This window comes from Zerene cesonia, chromosome 3 (genome assembly GCF_012273895.1).
Source record: "Zerene cesonia ecotype Mississippi chromosome 3, Zerene_cesonia_1.1, whole genome shotgun sequence".
Classification (NCBI taxonomy): domain Eukaryota; kingdom Metazoa; phylum Arthropoda; class Insecta; order Lepidoptera; family Pieridae; genus Zerene; species Zerene cesonia.
In genome coordinates, this window is record NC_052104.1 from 7546552 (window position 1) to 7573578 (window position 27027).

Consider the following 27027-nt stretch of genomic DNA (forward strand, 5'->3'; position numbering starts at 1 on the left):
CTTATATCGTTCTAGATAGGTCACCTGGTGGTTCAAATGACCCGTAATTTTTTCTATATGGGCCTGTAGTCTATTAGTAAAATAGTCTCGCTCTGGGAACTTATGCAGGATTTCCCAATTGGGGAGATACATCAGGTATTGGTTAAGAAAGAAGCGCAGATGTAATTATTTTCGTGGAGATTAATATCCAAATCTTTTGAAAGTAACTATAATCGTGTTTTTATGTCTGTTTGTCGTGTCATAGCGGGCAACAGAGCTGGTGGTTCGTATGATGATAAGTGATCACCACCGCCCATAAACATTCGGTGAGGTAGTGCGTCTGCGAATGCGTCACCCTTTCTAAGGCATAAGGGCAGGATTAGGAAAAGATTGACGACTGGAAAGAAGGAATGGACTGGGAAGGTTGAGGAAAAGGAAACGGGCCTCCGGCTCCCTCTTAATGTTAAGCCTTGTGCAGGAGAGCGTAGACAGCGTAAATTATTTATCAAGGTAATTATTAAATGTGAATTTGGTAAGTAAATGAAAACACATTTATTATAAATTATTATCTATTAAAAATAATCTACAAGCTTCTGAAATTTCTTTTAACAGGTAGGTATTACATATATATCTTATTAGATATATATGTAATACCTACCTGTTACTTTTAAAACTATGTTTGATAGAAATAATTATAAGATTACGGTGAATTATAAGATAGATATATTATTAATAAATTATGATCTGATGATAATGAAATTGCATGACTCCATAAATAATTACATCATTGTTAAGTAAATATAAAAAAAATCTTACTTTTTGCAACAACATATTTGTTTACAGTTTATTTTAATACAATCTAAAGTGTGAATTAACTATATAAGCCGATTTTTAATTACTATGACAATGATTCGGCTGCATATAAAGGATTTCATGGTTAATATTCATCCTGACAAGAGCCCTACAATTCTTGCTCTTCCTCTTTGAACAATACCAGAGCATCACGTGTTTCGTAAACCGCGCCTTATAGTACGTGTAGTTGTCAAGATTCAGTAGAGTGCCTCTTAACGTTGGAATAAAACAGATACGATCTGAAAATAGATGCTAAATTTAAAAATAGAACTAAGTATTTTTTTTTTTACATAATTTAAATGGGCCATGAATATCGTGTTGACAATATGTTAATGTTTATGTAATATGTTCATATATATATATGATTCAATATTTAGTTCACTTAAAGAAAGATGATTAAAATAAAAAAACATTGAAGCAAAAAAACATTTTTTTAATTGTATTGCAAATGTAATATTAAAAAAATCAGTGGAAATTTTTTGTACTAAAAGTTTTCCATGAAGTAAATAAATTGATATCTTCCAGTTTACTAAATTAATAAATAGAACATGATCATTTTCATTGTTTACCAACTCTTGTAATAACAATAAACATTTGTAAATTGAAAGCAACAATTAATAAAAAAACATGCAAACATAAAATTATTTCTTTTTTTTTAAATCAACACTTACAGCTAACATCTAACAGCTGTAGTATTATATACACACACACACACACATTAAAAAATTTATAAAAAAACTATTTTTCAATTACTTAATATTCATGTTTATAAAAAATTATTACGTTGAGAAACTAAGACTCTCACAGTATTAAATATTAATGACAGGTCAAAGAAATGCTGTTTTTTGTTCTTTGATATTTTGTAGCATCTATGGGTGCTTTTCATTAAAACAAGCTAAACAGTAAGTTTTTTTACAGTTCATGCATCCTGTGGGAACTTTCTTGGTTTTTATTGCAGCTTGATGGCTTGGCATTAAATTACGAAGCTTTTCATAACACCCCACACATCGCCTCCTCTTCGAAAGCTTTTCCATATGATGAGTTTTATCAATTTTCAGTTCTGAAATAATAAATTTCAGGTGTGTGTGGTTTATTATACAGAAAAGCTCTTTATGTTGCATCAGCCAGAATACAACGACTTGTTTGTTTTATGATAATTCCTCAACAAATCTGATCCTATATATAAACTTCGTGATAAGGTGATAGTTAATACATTACTATTGGCTCAAAAACATAGTATGCCATTCAGTTGGAAGCTATCTATAAAATACATGTATGTATTTTTTTACAAAAAGTATGAATTTACGGCTTACCTGTTTGAAAATAATAGTTGATAATTTGATTTTGACTACACACATACTTGTATGAATATTTTACAATATCAGTACTGCGAGTTTTGGTACCGTGTCTACCATGCACCATGTCGTGATTTAATGCTTAGGTCTACATACAAGATATACCCAACTTATTATGCACTGCTATAAAATATTTTATTATTCTGTGACATACAAGGGTGGCCTACATCTCGGGATCATAATCATATAACACTTATCAAATACATATTTATATCTGTCCTGTAATGGAACGATATCAAAGCGAAACTCCGCATAGCAGAGAACTTTATTATACACCAAAAACAAGACACAGATGTTGTTCCAGATAATTTCACAATCTATAATTTAAATGATACGTAACACATTTATTAATGTGAATCACATTTGTGTTGACTATTTTACTAACATATTATTAATTTTATAGTCATAATAAAACTTATATATGGATGCATTATTAAAGTAGGTCATTTAATAAGACTAAATAGCTACTCAAATAGGAATTTTTTATTAGAATAGAACAGATATTCATCAAAATTTCCAAAAATGTTTTTGTTTATTTAAATGACATTCTTACATTCTAACACTTACCGCATCTTTTCTAATTATAGTGTAGAAGTACTTAATCATCACACACAGTGCACAATAAAAGGTTCACTCACACACATTACACACAATAATGTTTATTGGATTATTATTAATTTTATTCAAAATATTTGGTAATATTATAGGTTATGTTACCACAACATATTTATATACATAGTCTTATCACTTTGTAGAACTTAATTGTACTTTGTATATACCAGAAACGAAAAAATAAATTAGAAATTATACGCGTTGTCCCCAAAATACAAATAAAACATTTTCGTAAAGTTTGCAAACAATAATTTGACAACTTGCCATAACAACTAGTGATGTACTTACTGTAAAATTTAGTAACCGCCAACCGGATTATCGGTAACTGAATTTTCTAGTAAGTAATATTGACTAAATAAGTTTTACATTATCGGATAAGTAATAAATATATTTATTTCACCTACAATAAAGAATTAAGTTACCTTCATATTGCAAAGGAGCCAAATATACGATATTTATTTAAATAAATTTCATTTGAAAACATATTACATGATAATTTTCAAAATATGTATTTTGTAATTCTTAGTTAAAACCGATAATTGATTACTCCGATAAATATTAAATACAAGGGACTACAACACTGCAAGTCGTTGACGTTTCTCGACGCTAGAAATAACCTCAAAATTTTCATTGTTTATTTTACGTGTTTATGTTTAAAATAATAATTAGTGTTCAAATTTGATTAAAATATGCAACCTAAAAATCAGTGTCATAAAATAGTAGTACTAAACACTTGTAGAGTTTTGAATCTGAAAGACGTAATTAATAAGTTGTTAGATTTCCATCCAAATAATTTCCAAACATATTTAAAAAAAACTGAGAAGAATTGTGATAATGTGTTATTATTTATGTTTCTTAATATGTAATTACATCATAAATGTGCAGTGTGAAGTAAAATTGTGTTATTTTTCGTTATGAGTTAATTACGGCGTTCCTGAATATACACACGAAATGGCGGGAATTGCAAATGATCAATTATAGGTTAGTATTTTGCCTTGAAATTTTGTCGACACTGTAACACATTAAGAAATCATTGTACGATCTACACATAAAGCCATTACAGTCTAGGCTAAAATAATAAATATATTTATCTTCGATTATTATTTTGCTTTACGGAAAAAAACTTGTTTTATTATACATTGTAAATTTATATGTTCTTCAACTTTTGATAAGTATGAAGGAACTCCTTTCTGTCTGTCTGCACTTAACTGATTTTTGTATGTTTTCAATAAACTGTGATAATAATTTATGAAGCTGGAGGCCCATATCCCTTTCCTTGCCCTTCCTAGTCCTGTCCTTTATTCCTCTCGTCAATTTTTTTTAATCCCTTCTCAATTTAAGGTCCAATCCATTTGAAGAGGCATAAGGTCTACCATTGACCTTATGCCTCTCCAAATGTTCATGGGCAGTACCAGGGCTTATCATCAGGCGACCCACCAGCTCCATTGCCAACTATGACACGTAAAAAAAATTAAGAATAGAGAATGTGTTATACCTATATATAGATTATAATATGGGATTAAGATTGGTTTATTTATCAGGTTAATCAAAAACACTGACTATTCTATCATAAAAAATTCTAAGAAAGACATCTGAGGTCATGAACAGTTATTTAATGTTTATTATTATTTATTGCATTTATATATGCAGTGCTATCATTCTAAGACTACATTGTCTGTTGCACATTGCCTGTATCAGTTACCAAATGCCATTTGACTATTGTGCAATATCAATCATAAACCAACTTTGTAACTGTTTCTCATCCACACCCATAGTTCTAAAGCACTTCATTACACCAAAATTGTAGTCTTATGTAGTAGGTCATTGGAAATTTTTTTGTCAATAAAGACACAATATTGTGAGTGCTTTTCTTATTTCTAACTATATAAATAAAAATGCATAGCCAAGTGTGTTACTAAGTGTAAAACTGGAGAATGTCACAACCAATTTTTTTTTTTACATTTATGATAAGGCACAAGGAATGTTCTTATGGTGGGAAAAACATTCCACAGATGAAGGACGCCTAGTATACAATAAATGTAACTTACCATTTATCCTATGTTATTTTCAAAATATTAAATCATACTTTATGCCTTTACTTTACAAAACATATCTACATTTTTAAATCATGCACAACTTTCTTTTGTTACAGGTGAGTTGCACCTGCTGTTTAACACAAATCATCCTTAGTGAGTTGAATTTGACCACAATATATTGAATTGTCTTATAATATTTGGTACTACCATATTGAGTTCATTTATGAGGTACAAGTTAAATATGCTACAATTATTTCCGTTTCGGAGAGCTTGGTTTGGATCAAAACAATAAGTGTTTTTACTTTTGTTGAATAGTCATTCATAATTATTAATTATAGATTATATATAGGTAATTGATAACTTATTAGATATATTTTTTCTTAAAAATAGGCATATGCTGTATTTATTTGTGTTTTTTTTGTATTTTTTTATTGAAAGTTAAGATATTGTCGTAGTAGTGGGAGACTTGACCTTCCACTACTCTGTTTATTCTTGTGGTTTTCTATTTGTTACTGAGAAATCCATCATTGAAGTAATCTTGTAGCCTCTATATGTATGTTTTGGTGGTGGTAATAAATACCCTTTTTCTATAAGACCACCTCCTTGGTACAGTGGTTCTCGTGCGAGTGTAGAACCCTCCTCGGTTCTGGGTTCGAATCCCAGTGGGGACGCAGAAAAAAAAAGACTCTTGGTCTGGCAGGACACAGAAGGCTGATCACCTACTTGTCCATAAAGAAAATCAATCAGTGAAACAGATGCATGTCATCTGCCTCATACCCCACTAGGGGACGCAGGACTTCACTTTTATACAATTTCGTTATTTCTGATAATTTATTTTTAAATGTATTGATGCAAATGTTATTGTGTAGTCTGTTAAATGAGATATATCATTGTGTATTTGTTAGCATTCAAAAAATTTTTTTCAACATCAGTTTTTGTTGCTGATCCTATAGCTGCATACCATATATCCATATAGGCTTTTTATATTATTATTTATGTATTTAAATGTAAATGATAAATGGTCAAGTTTACTTATAATCCTGCATTTTTAAATATAAAAAGTCTATTGAAAAATAGTTATCTCTAACTAGAAATTAAATTGAAGCAGCATTGCAGATGTCAATATGTTTATAATTTTCTTGCAGTAAAAACCATTTTTTGTTTGAAGGTCTTGCACTCAAACTTTATTTAAGGATTAGTGAGCTTAATTTTGATGGAGAAGTAAGTGTTAATATTTTATAAATGAAAATTCAACAATATTTAAAAAATTTATGCACATTACGCTATTACTTTAAAAAAAAGTAGTAGCTTTAATTGTTATTTTTTTATTGTTTTTATGCAACAATAAGATGAATAAAGAGATACATAACATATATGTACAATTAGACATTCATTGAAAGATCATTTTTCCGACTCTTCCTCAACAAGATCTACTACCAACATGTCATTAAGTAAATAATGGCTTGCAGTAAATTGTATATACATCATTAAATTAACACATTCATGGAATATCTATGAAATATGCTAAATTATCTACTTAAAAAATACAATGAATTATTTCGTTGTTGTATGGATTATCGCATCACATTATTAAATAAGATAGCAATATAAAACGTTGTGCAGATAATATATTTCTAGATAAAAAATATGAAACATTGAAGTCGGTCATTGAATTAAACGTTTAGGTCTGTGGTTCAGGCTAGTATTCAGTATTCTCACAGTTATTTATGCATTTCAATATTTACAAGTGTCTTCAGCTTTCTTAAGCGTTTTTAATAAAGAATCTTATCATCTTCAGATGTTCTAATAATACCATCGAGAAAATGGTCTAAACTTTCATTAGGATTACTACTTTATCAAAGATATACGATATACGTACACTGTGCGATATCAAAAAAGGGCCGGACGTATTGGACGTGTTTTAGTCATCAGAAGAAAGGCTGTAAGTCTAAATCCCAAGGTATATAAAGGAGAAACGAAAATTTATTTACGCTACGTAATCATTCGCCTCCAGAATTACCCATACATTCGGATAATATACAGTATTTGTATTGAATAAATTTTTTAAGATTGTATTAGTAAGTACTAAATTAATGCCATTAGTATAATGCGGATTTCTATTTGAAAGTAATAAAGATTTGTTGAATTTTTTCATGTTTCTTACTAATATCTGAGAAGTTAAACGTTAATATAAAATTAAAAAATAATCAATCTTGGTAGTACGAATGATACAGAATACTGCCATAAAAGCGAATGAACTCCATGACTCGATTTAAATTTGTTATCCACTTCGTCAATTGTCGATAAGGTAATGTTGATTTCCTCCATTGACTACCATTGCAGAAAATATACATTTCATAAAGTCAAGGAGGGGCAAGACGCTACTTATATACCAACAATACTCCTTTGCTCGGAACAGTGTTAGCCAACGCGCTGTATCTTGGTGCTGTTCTTCCCGTTGCTCTAGGAGGTGTCCAGCTCAATTGTCCTTGAGCAACGGTGGTGTGCTTACCGTAACTAATGAGCACCATACGCATCCACCGCCCCTTTTCTACTTAAATAGTAAAGGAGACTATGTAAGAACAAAACAGGAAGAAAATGAACAGGCCTGTTCTGAATGACAAAGCACGAAAATGGAATTGGATAAGGCTGAAAGAATCACAGTTTTAATAGCAAGAGCAAAGGAATGCTTTTCGAATTTTATCATGTGTGAACTAAAGTTCTAATCCTAACATCAATGTAATCCAGTAGTGACCCATAAAGGGGATTTTCTTTGTTTGGTTTAAAAAACGTATTTACGTGTAAAAAGTATTAAAAAAATATAGGTAGATGTACAAATGTTCAAACAATGTACCAAAGTTTAAGATATAATATTTGTCTTCAAACTCGTTATTTCGCAAGAGTTTAGTATACGTTTGAATTGTGATACATAATAATAAACTTAATGTACATCTAGGATTGAAATGGCTTTCCAACCAAGAATCCTAGGAAAATATTTAAACTGTGTTAAATATATATTTTTTTTTATAGAATACATTTAAAGGATTATTGGATCCATCTAATACTTACTATTGTTCCGCAAACAATCACGCCGACTGTATGTAACTGTAGATATATTGCGTTTTTCAGAAATACGTTTCATTGAATCGAGACGGGGAAAACAATTGTTGTATTATAATAATTTCACATACTCTAAGAATAATGTGTCCAAAACTGCTACATCGTGGCTGTGTTCATCTAGGAATTCTAAGAGATGTCCTGCACAGTTGTCTTTGAAAAATGATGGGACAGTTGTTTTAAATAATACCATACACACACATAAACCACCGATAGTGTATAGGTGCCAGGATGGACACTATGTAAAGTTTCAGATTGTTTCATAACGCTTCTGTATTGCCGATTAAACATGATATACTATTATTTTCATATACTTAATAGATTTTTTTCATATTTTTGTATTTTTTCTTAAACTTTTATTAAATTTGGTTTATGAAACTTAAACTGTTTTATAGGATAAAATAAACGTTTATAGATAGGTATTGAACACTTGATAAATCGAGTGTTTAAAAGAGCTCAATTGGAAATTTAGAAAATACGTACTAAAACGTACAGTTCCCAATTTCATTAAGGATACAAAAAGGATTTGAATAATTGCGCTTGAGAAAAATATGAAGACATCATGTAACATTTAAATTGGAAATGCGTTTTCCATAATAATCAACACTTTACATTTGAGCTTTTCAAGCGGCTATAAAGGTGTACCAAGTAATTGGTTGCGCCTTCGATCTCGTATCAATAGTAAGAGTACCTACATTATGATGAGTGTTTCATCGTTTTTATATATACTATACCGCTATGTTAAATTATCTCTTCAAATTTTTAATAAAATAAATCATTTTCAACATTTAACGCATCAACAGGTTTTATAACAACATCAAACCGAGGTAAAGCAAAACTGATTTTCTACGATTACGCGTATAACGTGAGTTACGCTTCGAAGAAAGAGAATTTGATCAAATGGTACTGCTCGTCACGGATATCCCAAGTTTGCAAGGCCAGTGTCACCACAGACTTTAACAACAGGATCATTGCAGCTGTGGGAACACACACACACGCTAGTAATTCGGGTGATATCCGAATGAGAAATAAATATTGCAACGTGATCTTATCTTGAAATAATCGTGTAGGATCATGTTACGGTCAAGGAGATTTTATAAGTAACCATTTTCCGCCTACTGAAGTATAGATGCATCTCTCTTAAGCTTATTATAGACGTGGTATGGAAGCTCATGGAACTTCTATTTAGAAAGTTCTTTTAATTGTAGATATATTTATTATTAAGTGTCTAATTATCATCGTATATCATAAAATATTCATTGTCTTTCAGGTGCGATGAATGAAAATTATAATGTGTAAATACATATTGTGAAATACAGTCGCATTTTCATAATAGAAAAAAAATTATTTACTTTAGTAATTTAATCTGAACTTTACATTTAATTAATATATTATTTGTATATAGTAATCGAGGGTTATACCTACAGAAAATGCTTATAGTACTGTTCACACGTGTCTGTACGTTTTGATGCAAATGGTACTCAATATACTCAATGGGAATATCGTAGTGTTATTTTATTGTCAATGTAATGTAGTGTATATCCTTTTCCTTAGCCTTCCTATTCCATTCCTTTATTCCCGTCATCAGTTCGTTCCTCATCATTACTCTTACACTACTATTGTTACAAGCAGGCGTTCTTATGAGCGGTGGTGATCGCTTACCATAAAAATACATAATTTGTAATCATGAAATATCCGAAAATAATAACTATTCTAAATAAACATAAGATTATTTATACGTTAAGAGTTTATAGCTAACATTCAATCATATTTCAGGACCAGTCCTTATCAAAGGTTCCAAGAATAAATATATGCTGCTTTATAGATCTCATACATACAGTAGATGTACGAAGTCTAAAAAGGGTGTGGTATGGAAGTGTACAGCGAGCAAATCGGAGGGATGCAAGTCCGTGTTGACCACGGATCCTAACTTGAATATTGTCCAGTCGAAAGAACAACATAATCACGTGAAGCCTAATGTCAATGCCAAACCTAAACACGTTTATTTTTCCATATAGAGTTATATAATATAGGCTTATAATCTAGTAGGATTTGTGTGGTTAATATAAGGGTACGTGAGTGGTCCTATGGTGATTTCAGTTGAGAGCTGTTAAGTTGCCGAGATATTATGTCATAAATGCCTTGAAATATAGGTCTTTTTTTACTTTAAAAACAGACAGATTCGTTAAAGAAAACGAATTTTGGACTGGTTTAATTGTTTTTAGAAACGACAGCAGCTGGTCGGAGGATACCTAATCAAGGCTTTTTAAGATAAGAATTAGTTTTGCTAGAGTTATATAGCGTACGTGGTTTTAATTGAAATATAAGTCTTTGAATTCATCTCTTTATAGCTTGAATCAATAAGATCCACTTACGTAGGTTAAGATATATTTGATTTCATTGGTTTAAATGTATACAATAAAAGTAAATTGTAAGTAGTTTATAAATTAATGTTAAGAAATACGTTAATGGTATATAATAGTAAAGTAGTTAATAAGTTTACAAGTGTGTATTTTATCTAAACTTTAAATTTGAGAGCTTCATATAGCGCAAATAATAAAAAAAAATGTTATTGATATAATTTAATAACTTTTCGATTTTCAATAAATATAAAACGTAATTAATATATTATATTATATATAGAATTTAATATTATAATTAAAGGTTCAGTAACACTTTAGTAAGATTATGTTACTTTAATCGTATAATCTATTATAAAAATGTATTTTTAAAACTTTGACAACGTTATAGGTACATTATTCTACCTCCATTTATTCTTAAATATACTTTTAATAGAGATTAAGGCAAAAAATGATTTTCATTTCCATTATTCATTCACACCGAATAATCTAGCAACCTTAATAGCAAGTGTAGTATAGTAAGTATGCTTAAATTGACCTATGTCAAAAAAATTTACAAATCAAATTTAGTAGGAAGCTAAGAAAAGTATAATAAAATCGACAATACAAATACTATAATGAACGATGACTACTCGAGGTTAATTTTAAATCTCCAAGGTTAAAAGAAATACAGAGTGTATTTAAGTATATATATTTATGTATCCGGTGTAATGATTACGTTTCATACATGTAACGTTAAATATCATTAATAAGAGGAATAAATTTATAAGAATGTCTAAAAATTTAATGACAATATTTCCATTAATCCAATATATTGCTTTGTAATTCATTTAATGGCTCATGGATACCATTATTAAAGATTACAACTAATTGGATAATTTCGTGGTAAGTGTGTATTATGTAATATTTATTAGGCTAGAAATTAAACTGAAACTTGCAGGTATAAAATATTAACAAAATAGGTTAAAATCAATGAAGTATAATAGCATAACAATAAAACTTAGTCGCAAGTGTAACTTTCCAGTAAGAGTGGTGACGGCAACCGACGGCGCCAGCATCTTGATGTTGAATGGGTATTCCTTTACAAATCCTTCTCCAATATCCGGTGGTGAGCGTTGGTACTGCTCAGGCAGGATACCATGGAAGTGTACCGTGTGTTTACACGTTAATGACGATTACGAGTTCGTCTGTATATCCCATGAACATTGTCATGATCGACCGGTGTACGAGATCACTCCGGATGGGCTGTATTCTATGACAGCACTATGAGAATTCTCGTCACGTTTGCACTATCGAGTCTTTTAAAGAATATCTGAACTCTCTCTTTCTCGTTATTGTTTTTAATGAATGTTAATTGTACATTTTGTATACGGATGTTATTATTAATATTGTAACTATAAATTATAATTAAATATACATTTCTATTAATTACAAAAGTTGTGAAGTTGTGAGAAAAGATTATATCATATTACATATTCACGTTTTTAGAATATGCTTATATTTTTGCAGCTAGGTACACTATTGTAAATATTTTGTCTTGTCTTCTCTCAATAAATATTTTAATTGGACAAACTGTATCAACAATACCGGAACGATTCTTGTTGACGTTTTTATTCCTAATTTGTATTAAAATGTTAGAATGATTGAGAGTGCTTTTTTCCAGGTATAAAATATGAGTTTGTCAAGTCGCATCACGGTGTACACCCGGTTTTAATGATTGATGGGTTTACTTTTAACCAAGTGTCAAAAGATGGTCGCTACTGGACCTGTTCCAAACGGAGTTCGGTTAAATGCAAGGCTAAAGTACGCTTTGACAAAAATAAACGACTTAAATTGTATGAAAAGGACCATAATCATATCGCTGGACCCAATCGATATTTAAAGAATAATCCAGCTATGTTGGAAGGACATTGGTTAGCCTAAGCCTCTAGGTAAACTTCGGTTATATTCAATGTCAGAGGAAATTTAATTGCTTAATGAAAACATTACCCAATGAATATTTGTGAAATAGGTAAATAATAGTTTTATGAAAAATGTGTACATACTTATAGCATGAATGTTAATGATGAATAAATAATTTATTTTTGTTGTATTTATTTTCCCTTCTTCAATAAAGAGTTAAAAAATATAGATTATTTTTCTGCGCACGCGCTGGTGCTGTGTGATATCAACACCTAACTCAACCTAATTGAATGAATGCAAAATTATAATAATTTCACGATTATATGCAATTCCTTCTTTCGTCAATTTTAAATGGATCTTTCCTTTTCCAGTAATCGTAGTCACAATGTCGACTGGCAGCAAGTTTCTTATTATAAACGGGCATACATTCAGAAAAGAGATAAGCGTGAACGGAGCCACCAGTAGATGGTGCTGCAACGAGCCTTGTCCAAGCAAATGTGACGTCTACGCGCATGTTAACGACAAATTTGAATTAGTGTGCTTAATGAACACACACAACCACGAACCGACGTTGTGTCGCATGTTTCACGATAGAATAATGTAATTAAATAAAATTTACCATCGCCCAGTGCGATATATTTTGCGGTCTTTTTAACACAATTTTTTTACAATATTGTAACTTTTTTACTCTAGTTTGTAAGTTTTAGGAAGAACAGTTTAGTTGATTAGTGACATAATAATAGATCGTTAAGGTCCAAATTGGAGTGCAAGCCGTGTTGTTGCGTATCCCGTACAATTTTTAATAAATTTTTTATTTTTACATATGTGTTTTATTTTTCCGTGTGTAAGGTAGTTTTAAAAATGTAACATCTCAGATTTAATCTAACACCCGTGTTCTTCTGCAGAAGTGTGTTATGAAACTACCGAAGAAGTAACAGTAGGCGACGATGTGATACTATTTCTGGAGTCACATCAAGGGAAGACAATTATGCAATATGGAGGATATCAATATCGTAAAGCACATAAAACAAAGCACGGCGTTCGTTGGAAATGCATTTCGAAAAACTGCTTGGGATTCGTTTTTCTGAACGACTACAATGAGATTATTACTACGTCTGTCAGTCATGATCATGAACCTCCATCATCTGCGGAACAACATGTAGAATCTGATGACAATGGTAAGATATCATTATGTTTAAAATTACTAAATAATTGAATCCCCTTTTTTCGTTTTTCCTCAGCATTCTTAAAGTCAACTAAAGTATGTTTTTATTAAAAAATAAATCCAATTTCTATCATTTAAATTGCAAGTTCTGTATCTCTACCACTCCTCACAGTAAACTTAAACTACAAACGAAATCCACCTTTTATTTCTTCCTTCCAGATACCGCTGTTGTGATAACATCCCGCAAAGGAAAGGAGATGTTGTTATTCCGCAATTATACTTACCGAAAGCAGTACGACAAAGGCAACAAAACGCGGTGGGTCTGCTCGACCCAAAAGAATTGCCGGGCCGTCGTATTCACGGACTCTACTAACGTGATAACTTCCGCGTTCGAGGAACATGAACATGACCCGCCCAAGTATTACTTAAACCCCAATCACGTTTTGGATGCGTTGAGAGAGCCATTGTTATTTGAGTCCTAAATAGGCTTGAAAAAGAATCCAGTTGTAGACGAAAATGGGGGGGGGGATTCTGTTTCATCTAGACAAATATTACATTATTTTTCACTATATCTTATTCGGAATTTGACCTAATATGCGTATATGCTATTTTTTTGTGTGACCGAAGGAAAATATACAAATACGGTAGATTGTGCATGAAGTATGTGTGTGTGTGTGATGTATGTATGTTTATAGATAGAACGGTCACGCGCGTTGCGTGGAACAGTAACAGTTTGTTGAAAAGAAACTCCATGATACTTGATTGCGCCGGAACTACTGCTTTTATAGGAAAATAAAATATTAAAGCATATTTGATCCTTGTTTTCAAAACCTATCTGAGATGAGAATGGGGCAACAAAATAGAGTTTGGTAATTTTCGCAGAGACCGGTTTTTGTATTATCAATGGTTTTAATAAACGTGTAAGTTAAAAAGTGCGTTTGTAATACGCAAAATTCAGATGTTAATTAAGCTAATGAAAAAATATGTTAATATTAACAATAACAATTATGTCTCAATAAATTTAGCTTGATCTATTCTTAAAGCCCAAAGCTTCGTAGTTAAAAGTACCCTTAGCGAATGTGTTTTTTAATCTATTTTAAGGAGTTTATGTAATAAATTATTTTTATCATTACACAATAAATGATTAAATAGTAAACATTGTCGTGATTCTTCCGTCGAAATAAAAAGTGATTTTAATCCCATATTATTTGTTCGTTTCAATAGGTCTAATTGCATGAATTGAACCTTTTCTTTGCTATGTTTTTACAGCTGTGGTTCTGACAATGTCCAGACGGGGTCGACCATTGTTGTTGCATAAAAATTACACTTATTCGAAGTACCCGTATCGCCTGAAAAATGGTTGGCGTTGGTACTGCTCCCGCGTAAAGAATTGCAAAGCGCATTTGTTTACTACGGACGATGGTAAAATGGTTGCTCTCATAGGCAACCATAACCATGGATTTTGAATTATCTACAAGTAATATGAATCATAGGAGGTCTGTGTCCCAGCAGTGGGAACATATTATATGATGATGAGGATGATGAATATGAATAATACTAGAAAATTACGTGTTCAGTTGACATTTCCCAAACTTGTTCAAAAGAGCAACGAATAATTTTTAGGAATATTACATTGCGTTTCTTTTTCGCTTAGACGAGTGTGGTTGATTAATAAACAGATACATGTATATATAATGTTGTTGAAAATAAATTTTATTAAAATTCGTGTCGGGTCTTATTTGCTCCATTGACGGAGGTACAATAGTGTTTGAAAATGGTTAAGATTTATTATTGACAAGCAATTTATTTCTATTCGGGTGACATTGGTTAATTATAAAAAACATTGGAAGAGTATGCATATTTTATTGGTATACCCATCACATACATACTATACAACATCAAAGTTAAATAAAATTAAATATTATAAAAGTTAATTAAATTATGAACATACTATTATTTAATAATAATAGTGAGGTAGAAATTAGGAAAAATAAAAAATGTAGCCACAAATATTTAGGAATATACATAGAAGATAACAAATTTGCTAAGTGTTTTAATTTATTATTATACTGACAGTTTAATTAATAAAATTCTCAATAAGAATACATAAATAAAAACACATCAAAATATGAGCATCATCAACTTCATTGTAATATATTCAGTCTTAAAAATTTATAATACATGTTAAATAAAATAGTTCATTCTACAATTATTAATTACAATACAAAGAGGTAGTTAGTATCAAAAACCAGTCTTACATCAGTCATTTAAATTGAGCATCTTAATCAGGTACAGATAAAAAATCAGACTTATGGATTCTAAATTGATGCAGGTTATCTTACACTATAATTAACTATTAAGACCCTGTATAAAAGGTCATTTTAAAAAGTAAATTAACAATTAAATTATAACAAAATTGCTCATTATGAGGTAAAAAATTGTGCGTTGTAGTATTTAACAATCAGTTGACAAACATTGAGGTAGAACAGAACTTAAACTACTTTGAAAGATCCATCATTTCTCCTATAGAAACCGGGAGGGGGGTGGTTGTGTTTGTTTCTCACCCTATTTACCATTGTGGTGATTTGGGCTTCCACTGATATAACGTCTACAAGACAACCTGTTTTCGTTCGTGATGTGCAGTACCATTGCTTCTTTCCATATGCCAATTTGTTTTTTAATCGGAACGCATATCCTTCATGAACCAGGAGGGTACTCCCTTTTCTGGTTAATACAAAGCGAGCCTCTGAAATAAATTATTGTAATTAGTTTCAAAATGTAAAGAGAAGCCTTTTGGTATATATTACTCTAATGTTAACTTTGGTTACTTTTAATAACAGTAAGTAACAAAACATTTGAAGCATGCCATGAGTAAACATTTCTTAATTAATGGTATAGAATAAAATGCAAATTATTCAAAACATTTATTAATAAACACAATCATTTAACAGTATTTGGTAATTTCACTTGAGTTATGTAGTATACAGTGGCAGTAAGAATGTTGTTAGGTTTTTAACATAAGTTTCTTTTTCATTTGCTAGTTAATAAATTAAGTACAATAACAATATTTTATATTAAACATGACTTAATGACTTTCAATGATAGATTTCAAAAGATGATTATATCTATTTTAATTTAATGCACAAGTAAAGTTATCATATAAATATAAACAAATAACTACACCAAAATAAATGTTTACTAAACATCGTATCGCAAACACAAGTTATGTATATATTTATTGACGTGTTCTGTTGACTCTTATTATAACATATTATTCACAATGGCACCATCACAAATCACTGATCACAACAAAAATAAATTAAAAAATTCCACGCTTCGATAGTTGAATTTAGAAACACTACGCAACGCCACAGCTACGCGTAACGCGTCATCTTCGAATTCCACAATGTAGCGTCAACTGTCAAATTAAGATTTTTTTAATGTTAACTTGACAGTGTAGAGTACCTAGACTCTGTACTGTAAAATTTATTTTGTACGAGCTTTTAATATTTTATTTAAAGCAATAAAAATTATATTTTATTTAAATGTGCAATAAGATTATTTTAATTGGAAATTAATTAAATTATACATTACAAAGATAAATTTTGTAATAGTTTAGATACAGTATGGAGATGGAATGGCTATATTAAAACAAATGCGTAAATCGAAACGACGTCAATGTCAAACTTTGTGTAGACTTTTTAGCTAGTATGACCATTTGCATTTAGAGTTATTATTTTCTGATTTCATAATAAGTTTGTGCTTGTAGGCTTTTTTGTTTTTTAATTTGTATGATGTATAAATTATAATAATTTTGTTAATTGAATTGTGGTGTGGAAGTTTCCTTAAATTATTTAATTGAGCAAGAGACTGAACTCTCAAGTTAAAAGATGTAAATAGTGCTAATTTGAGCTAAAATGTGACTTCATATTCGAGAACTTGTATTTTTTATAAAAAATAAATAACAATAATTTATTCCGTGCTGTAAACGTTCAATATTTAAATTATAATATATGTTTTGCTTAGAAGTTTGATAGTTATACCAAATTAAAAAAAAGTGTATAAACCATAACAGAAATCTTCAATAAAGTTATTTGAGAAATCGTGTTCGTTTTAATTTCCTTACGACACCTATTAGTAAGAAGAATTAACTGTCTTATGAATTTATAATAAGAACTTATGTTATTTCAGGTATATTTATTAATACAAGGGGTAATTCGAAACTGTTTATTTATCAGAATCATACATTTAGATTCATGTACAAGAAAGCGTATGGGAGTCAGTTGTGGTACTGCTGGTACTTCTTCAGTCGATGTTGTCCGGCAAAGCTGCGGATAAATAACTCAGGAAAGGTGACTGAATGCATTGGAAGACATAACCATGACCCTCCAACTAGCTGGATGACCCCTGATGGGAAATCATATAAACTTCCTACTACAGAAAACAATATGACAAAGTGATATGCCGTTGTAAAATGAAAAATGTATGAGATTTTATCAATATTAAAGTATTTTAGTTCTGCTAGGAAGTTGAAGATGCTAGATGATTGTGTTGTGGTGATATTGTTTATGAAGTATTCATTAAAATTGTTACTATTAATGTATGTAAAGTAATCTGAAACGGTGACATAGGGCAACCTGTGAATAAATTTTAATATTCTATTCATATATAAAGTCACTTTGAATTTTTTGTGAAAATAGTTTTGATGTAAAATATAAGATGTGTTGAAATCTGATATGATTGTATTCAGTATATTGAATATTTATCTTATTATATGGTATTTCTAATTAATTAGGTATCAAGTTATACTAACCAAATAACTCTATATTTGTTATACCAAATTTAATGTTTAATAATTTAGTATTCCTCACATGGAATAGTGAAACTGCCAGTTTATGATATATCTATAAATGCAAATGTTATCTTAGTTAAAAATAACATAAGTTAAGTCCTTAATGCATTTGTAAAATAACTTATAGCAATATAATTTATCAAGTTCCTCATATTTTAGTGTATAAATATTTTAACAAAGAATACACGAGAATATTTGTTAAATTACATGATGCTTGATTATCAAGCAATATTGTACCTAATGCCTTAATTCTTGTCCCAAAGATAAAAAAAAAGTTCCAGAAAATTTAACTAATAATAATAAAATATAATGTAACTGAAATATGTGTTTATATTTCCCGACTGCTGTAACAAAAAAAAAAAAAAAACAAATTTTGATATTTTCCAGGAATGTAAGTATTCCCTTAACAGAAAACCAATATAAACAGAATTTCATCTAGTCACAAAGGTCTCTTAACAGAGACCAAGTGATACTAAGAAGTTCCTTTTGGATGTACAGGTGAGTAGGGTTTTTATGTCAAATAAATACTAAATAATATCAGACCGATAAATTAAAAACTTATTTTAACAAATATTAAACTTTTTAATAAGTTTCAATTAGTGTTAGTCACCAAAACGATGACAGTGACTTTTTGTCTATGGACTTTGTTCTAAAAATAAATAATTCGTGCTATCAAGATAAGGACAAATATCTACTAAAGTCTACAGTTGAATCAACGTTATCATTAATTACATACAGTCACTGATTAATTATATACTGACGTCACATTGGACCCTCTGTATTATAATGAGGTTGTGTAGGTATTTAAAAAGAAACAAATCTGACGTCAGCTTTAAAGCTCGCAGATTTTTGTATAAACATTTAAATCGAAGTCTCATTTTTTACGTACTGTATCGAGATAATTATTATTTAATCAAGATAGTCTAATTCCTTAGTCGCTTATCACCATAATAATATGTAATACTAGCTTTTGCCCGCGGCTTCGTACGTGTTATATTTGGATTAGTTTAATAGATGTTATTATACATATAAATCATTGTCTTGAAACACTACCTATTAAAAAAGCCCCGTTAAAATACGTTGCGTAGTTTTAGAAACTTAAGCATACATAGGGACATAAACCTATATTTAAAAAGAGATAAGTGTAATATGTAGTAACGCTTGCGAATCTTGACTTATAGGTATCGGTTACTTTATATAAGTTCATGTCATTACATATCTAAAAATCTGATAACAAAGCCTAAACAAAACTAGTTCATATGTTTTGATAGATAAGTTAATGCGTATCTATAAAAGGTAGTCGGTTGTCGTTCTAAATTCAGATTTGGCAAAAATTTTAAGGATTAAGAGATACATCAATAAATTTATACGAATATGTATAGGAGAAAGTTAGATTCTTAGGTGTAGCGATATTTCAGAATCGCGCAAGTAAAATGTTTTCGGTGCAGATGGATAATGAGTATGTATTCTGACGATGGTACTTGTAAAGTAATACGTGTAGTATCAAGTACTCAATAGTTATCAAAAGTTTGTCCGAATTCTCTAACAAAGTTTGCGCTCCAGTACAATATTGTTTGTTACGATAGTGGAAGTGGGCCAGCCGCAGACGACCTTGGGGCTTGTCGAATGGTGCTTACTGATTACGTTCTCATGCGAATTGCTACAACGACCTTTAACCCTGTTCGCATCTAAATTTAGAAAGAATATACTGTGTTGTAAAGATTTTTAATCCTAAGAATATCTTATTAATTTATAAATGTATGATTACAAAATTAAAATGATACATAGGTATAAAATATAGATTTTATTTCATACACTTCATTTCCAATCGTTTCACAAGTTACGGGTTATGGGATTATGGAGAGAAAAACATTCAGAGTAATTCAAGTTGAAGTCAAGAAAATATATGAAAATTTGTTTACTCCTGAATTAAAATTTAATTGGTATAAAAAATAGGTATTTTATTATCTTAAAGTACAACGTAATGGTTAATAAAGATAATTTTCAACTAACGTAAATACCGACGTACAACTAACTATTATTATCTCACATGTGTTACACGTATACGTCATAAGGAATGATAAGCATTTGTATGGTATAAAGTCCATTTTAACACGGAGTTCGTATAAGCACTATCCAATTAATTGTGAAAATTCGCATATTCATATTCTTCATACAAGAATTCACTCAAATTAAAAAAAAAACAAATGTTATAAAGAATTATTGTATGACATATAAGCGATATTTTGGTATATCATATAGAATGTAGTATAGAAAAGTTACAGAAATCGCAATCATTTAGGATACATTCAACTTTTAATCTGGACTGGTAATAATATTTTTCAGGAGAAAATTGCATCGCCACTACCGACATTACAAATATTTATATTATATTTTACTTTATTTAATTAAAAATCATATGATGATTATTCATCAAAATAATAATAAATGCTTCATATGCATATAAGTAATATAGTACACAGTACCTATGTTACGTATCGTTTCATAAAATAACTAAATATGATGATAAAACTACGAAATTTAGCTACATGTGCTGACTAGAATACCGCCAATGCCCGCCATCTAGTGACCAGTAGTAGGAAACCAAATATTACGTTTTATATCTTGTACATTATGGACTCTGATATGACATTTTTAATAGATCAGTACATATACAATTGTATGTAATTTTATGCAAAAAGTGCTGTTTTTTTATTGATATTAAAGCCAGCATCATATTTAATCGACATATTATACAACTTTTATAATACATGACAATATATCATACGAATTAAATTATCGAAGGAGTACAGTCGTTTCAAATTGCTACAGATACCATGATTAGTTAATATAGAAGACACCTTAAGAAATAAATAGTCATTCAACTTGAGAAAGATCATGAAAAATTTAATGTCGTTTGGTCTTTTCACGTTCCATTATTCGCACAGTTCGTCCTTAGGTTTGTTATTTCTACATTAATTTTAAATATCAACCTTTACCTGCCTCTAGGTACTATCGAGATCAGTTATAGACTTTCTAAAAAGGCATACTTCTACTGTGTAAATATGCGGTTTGTTAATTAGATCGATGCATAAATTTTCTGTTACAATTAAATTAGAGTATAGGATTTATACATCGATAAGTACTTTAAATTTCGACGTTCAGTAGAATTATTTTCATTTCAATTATTTGTTTTAATAAATAAGTTTCCAAATATTACACATTAGAATATTTGCGCTCTGAGCTCTTGTCATTTGTGAATATTGACAAATGACGTCAAATCTCTAAACGTCAAACGTGTTTTTGTTTCGTGTTTAGTGATTACTTCTGTTATTTCACAATTTAACATATTTTTAATCATAATATATTTGAGCGGTTTTATTTTAACGTTTATGTTATACCATGTCATTGAAAACAGGCTGCGTTTTGATGAACAACGTTGTTTTTAAATGAGTAAGAATGGATATAGAGAGGATGTTATATGGTTATCTGAATTTCAGGTGATGACTTAGTGCAGTGTGTGCCAACGAAGAAGGGGCACCAAATAATGTTCCAAGGATACACGTATGTGTTCAAATGTAAGCTTCAATGTGGAGCTGAGCAATGGTGCTGTTCCTACAGACAGAAAACTGGCTGCATATCAGTGATAAATATGCAAACTTATGGTGTAGAAGTTGTGAGAGATTTTCATAATCATAAAAAGCCTATGTTTACGGACTAGAGATGAATCAAATAGTATAATAAGGGACAGTAGAGCTAGGATCTTACAAAGTCTAAGCGGTATAACAAGTTAGGAATTCTTGTCTAATTGCACAGGGGGACTACTAGACCTAAAATAATGCATGCACAAATTTATGCTGGCTCTGTTGTTCCTCAGGGTTGCACACACACACCATACACATTACATGCGAACATATTATGCCCAGAAATAAGTAAACTTGATTCAATTAAAAGTTATTGAATGTTCTAAAAATAAATCACTATAAAATACTGTGTTGCTTGAAGAATAATTTGGCAATAATCTGAATTATTGCTATATAACCATGCTTTTTAAACATTAAAAGATATATTGAGTGGAATATTTGTGAATTTTTTCTATCATATCATACCTATAAACTATAATTTTAGTATATCCTGAAGCATATCATTGATTTTTTTGTGTTTTTTAATGCTGTGGATGAATATGTTATTGTATTACAATGTAGGGTTATAGCTCATGTAGTCACCCTCATTAATGCAACGAATTTTATTACTGATATGAGACAATATTATTATAATAACTTTAATTTGTTTTTTATTGATTGAATCAGTTTAAATTAAGTTAGCATAATATTAGGTGTAAGTCTCATATATCATATATTGTAATTTTCCATAATGGAATTTTCATAAAGGAGTTTTGAAATGTGCTAATTAATTAATACCAATGAAAGTGCAATACAAAAAAGCCAATATTTTAATTCAAATATAGATATTTGAATGACTAATATTACATTATTATCTTTTAACATTTTTATTTACCCATATGTAAAGATTCATACTGTATTTTGGTTTATTCCATAAATAAAGTATTAAATGGAAAGTCATTAATCTTAGACTGATACGATCTCAAATAAGTGGATAAGCAAAATATTTTGTAAATAGTATTAAACTTTGAAAAAATGTGCAGTATTTTATTTTGTAGTTTTTTCCGTCTGTACCTAATAAAAGTTCATAATAGTAAATTTGTTTTATTGTACCTATAAAAAACCGAATGAAACAATAGATGTTTGGATTAAAAGTTTGTATAAATATTATTTAATTACCAATCCTACAATGTAATGACCATTAGTTTTAAATAAATTTTTGTTTCACAGAAGAAAAGCTGCCAGAGTGGGTCCCAATATACTTTATGTTGTTGAGTGATACAAAATACAAGTGTAACATATGTGATGCTGAGATAGATGTCACCGAGAAATGCATGGAACTGGTCATACACCTTCAAGGTTCTCACAAGGAAGTGTATGAGCTTCATAAGGTATCCTTATACCTATCTATATCATTTATACAATATTTTTAGAACACATACATTTGGGTTACTTATAAAAAAATTAATTACTTTTCATGATGTCCAATTTCTATTTCTAAATTCGAATCGTTATATTTTATACAAAATAATTCTTAAAAACTTGATGAGGTGTTACTTATTTTGCCATCTTAATATATAATAATATAAGCAATAACAAGGTAAACCATATTTTAGGATAGTTCCGATGCAGGCGTTGGTTACCAAATAGAATTCCTCCAGTTTAGTATGAAAGATGTCGATCTCAAGAGTGACTCAGTTATCTTGGGTGAGATTTGTGAAACACCCTCAGTTCTGAAGGATGATACCAAGGAGGAGTTGGACCAATCAGACTTCTTGCTACTTCCGAATAAGAAGGAAGAGAAGCATGGAGCAAATTTGGGTATGTATCTTTCAATTAGATAGATAAGACTTTCTTTTTATTCTCTGATACACAAACTAATTTTATCAAAATCATAGATTATCACAAATTTGTGATAATTTTAGGAACACAAATTAGTAGTGATTACTCTTACTAGTAATATTTGAACAACTTTATTAATATTATGTTTATCTACTCATTGTCCAAAAACTTTTATTTCAACTTTAACTAATACCTGTTTAAGCGATAGGACCATATTTTGTACCATTTTGTTTTGTTTTACTTTGTGTATTGTTAATTGTGAAACAAAAAGGTATTTAAATAAGAATAAAAATATTTAAGTAATATAAAAAAAATATCAAAATTTATGTACACCCTTTATTGCTAGTTATGTAATGAACAAATAAAGAACGTAACGATTTTTCTAGAACACAGCAGGAAACGCAGCTGGGTGTGGAAATATTTCGACCAATTGACCAAAACGATATACCGATGTTCCCTATGCAGCGTAGTGCTTTCCATAAAGGGCAGTAACTCGAACAATATGAACAGGCATATAAGAACGCGGCATTCGGCCGTTTTCGCGTCAGAAATCACTAGAAAGGGAGGTGACGACGATGACGTCACTGATGTTAGTTTGAAATGGGACGCTGCTAAAGAAGAAAGCATAGAAAAAGTCGTTGGAAGCGCACGTGAGTGGAATATTTTTGATACTAATAGTTTTTTATTGATTAGCAAAGGTAATCGCACTCAATTTTATGTAGTCTACTTCATGTATTTACTATCCATACTTTTTAAGTTGGATAAATTCATCAAACTGTTCTGATGTCGGTACAGTTCTTGTTTAAATTCTTACCCTCAATTTTTATTACAATTTAATTATCCAGAAATATTTCTTATTTTAAGAGATGTTTTGGAAGCTACTCCTTGTACGATACAAAATAGTAACACGAAACTTGTGGGGGGCGATCGAAATGATATCTGCTTTATGTATGGGAGTTTTACTCCCGCACATAAAGCAGTGGAGCTTATAAACAGGCGTTGACATTTAAAAATACATTATTGTTGGCGTTATTACCTGTCTATCTATCGAAATGCCACCGTCATTGAGTAGTAGGTACTATTTTAGCGAATGCAAAGAAAGAACATTATTAAAACCATTTCATTGTCTATAGAATTTAAGACATAAATGCATATAAAATATTTAAAAAGGGTATAAGGATTACTATTATCCATAGGTACCAAGAAGCCCCGTCGCAGTTGGGTGTGGTCATACTTTAGCCTGGTGTCGAGGACCAGAGCTCGATGCAAGTTGTGCAAGAGAGTGATCAGTCACGGTGGTAACGCCACGGGCAATATGAACCGGCACTTGAAAATCGTGCATAATAAACGTGGAGGTGAGATTCTGCAGTAATAATTGGATTCATAATGTAGTATGGGGTTGTTCGTGCTTTTTTTACTTTACTGCGAGATTTCAGTAGTTTTTAATGGTATGGATTTACTGTTATCTTTTGACTTACTTTGACTTTTTGTAACAAAGTCAGAGTATATTCCAAACATGACTATCGACGGTCTAATATCACGAGTTTGTGTGTGAAATGACTAATATTCTATCTCGCTTCTACACTATAACTTTAGGATTTTCTACCTTGCTTCTACAATTGACATTCTTTTCTGTTATAGCACTACAAATTATAACTGTCAGATTGTTTTTCAGATGGCAGCCATTGGGTGTGGAAAGTTTTCGACGTAGGCGACGACACGTATACATGTAAAATATGTCAATACGAATTTATAAAATTCGATGACTTGGAAAAAAGCATACAAACTATACTAGAACATTTAAAAGACGAACATAGCGTGATTTCCGGTTCACAGATTATAACAAGCGCTACGTTTGAATTGAATAACGATTAGTTTGATTTTAGTTTATGGGTTGCCAGTTGAGTAATGGAATAATATACAATCTTAATTTTATTATACCAGTTTTATCCAAAGTTAGATAATGGAGTAAATTGTTTTTCATACATTTTTGTGTGTTTTTAGTGAATGAGCAATTAAAATCAAATTCGTGTTGATAAATTAGGTTTGCTTTTTATTTTGTTAGAGAGAAATGATAATATCTTATGAGAATTTAACTCGAAATTTAAAACGAAATTAAGCTCTTATGAATTTTAATATTTTTTGCTTTCGTTTTGAACTTGTTTGGCTATGAATATGATAAAATAAAATTTAATTCATATTTATGAGTTAAAGTTATCTTATGAGTCGTTTATTAAAAGTTGATTCGATAAATAATGGAAATGGGATTTATTTTCACTTAGATTTGAATAAATCGAGGTGAGTAGATACTACACTACGGTACATTTGTGTTTCTAGGTTTCAATTGTAATTAAGAAAAAAAGGTAAATACAAAGGGAATTAAGTACTGACCATTGAAATGTATAGGCGATGGGGCCAAATGTTTATCATAATTTATTCTACATTCTGTAAAAAATCAAGTCGTATTTATAATACAAGAATTGTTAATAAATATTAATAAATGCTAGTTGATTTCGATCCATTAAAATGTATGTGTCGAAACATGTTCCGTGATTGTTCATTTATTCTTTTAAGTTGGTTAAAATAGCAGTAAATAAATTATATGTTATAAAGGTAGGTTAAAAATATATCAATCAAAGGAATATGGTGATATTAGTTCAGAGTATTATTGTACAAAAGATTACATCGAAATATCACATATTTAAACAAATTGTTATTTCAACACGCAGTTATTAAAAAAGGAGTTATTTGTGCATTTATAATGTAAATTTTATTACACAAATGGATGTTACCATAAAAGGAGATGTTTCAAAGAGTCTGTGGAAATACCGAAATAAAATTTAACAAAAACTAGAAAGCTAGTGCGTTATGTTTGCATGTTTATTTTATTTTAACGTCTTTGGCTGAGATAAATTGAATTTCATCGTGGCAAGAAGATAAATCAATTTGTCAGTGTGAATAAAGAAGACTTTCGCGCTTTCCCATATGACATTTCCATAGATTTGCCGCGTATTCGACCGCCATGTTGTTTATTTGTTTTTTTTTTTTTTTATGTTCTAGTACGCTGCGTTATATCGCTAGTTGGTACAAGCTTTTTTATGTTACAAAATTGTAAAAAGTTCAATTATTTTTGAAACATCTTCTTTCATTCGCAAAACCAACTTTCTATAAAGCTTCAGTTCAAAGTTATTAGACATAATTTAATTTATAGCTCATTCTAGATAGTAGAATATTATGTTACTTAATATTTCGCAGGTAAGGCGCACATGATTTGTGTAAAATTTAAAGGTTTTAGATATATTTTATAAATAAATATTATCATTTTCGTGTTT

The 27027-nt window shown here is 30.0% G+C and overlaps 2 protein-coding genes across 2 annotated transcripts in view; both read left to right on the forward strand.

The window, feature by feature from the left end:
• The window catches only part of LOC119837622 (protein tramtrack, beta isoform), a 280840-nt gene extending 254293 nt beyond the window's left edge, over nt 1–26547 (forward strand). Inside the window, exons 5-9 of the mRNA XM_038363304.1 lie at nt 23084–23244; nt 23470–23674; nt 24082–24345; nt 24892–25050; nt 25371–26547. Of these exons, the coding sequence (XP_038219232.1) occupies nt 23084–23244; nt 23470–23674; nt 24082–24345; nt 24892–25050; nt 25371–25570 (989 nt within the window). The 3' untranslated portion in view covers nt 25571–26547. The remainder of the gene's footprint in view (nt 1–23083; nt 23245–23469; nt 23675–24081; nt 24346–24891; nt 25051–25370) is intronic.
• Nucleotides 3381–14582, forward strand: LOC119837638. The gene is made up of 3 exons (XM_038363336.1): nt 3381–3779; nt 13119–13391; nt 13598–14582. Exons 2-3 carry the CDS (start codon nt 13202–13204, stop codon nt 13858–13860), a joined length of 453 nt encoding a protein of 150 aa, XP_038219264.1. The 5' UTR covers nt 3381–3779; nt 13119–13201; the 3' UTR covers nt 13861–14582.
• Nucleotides 26548–27027: the final 480 nt, after the last annotated feature.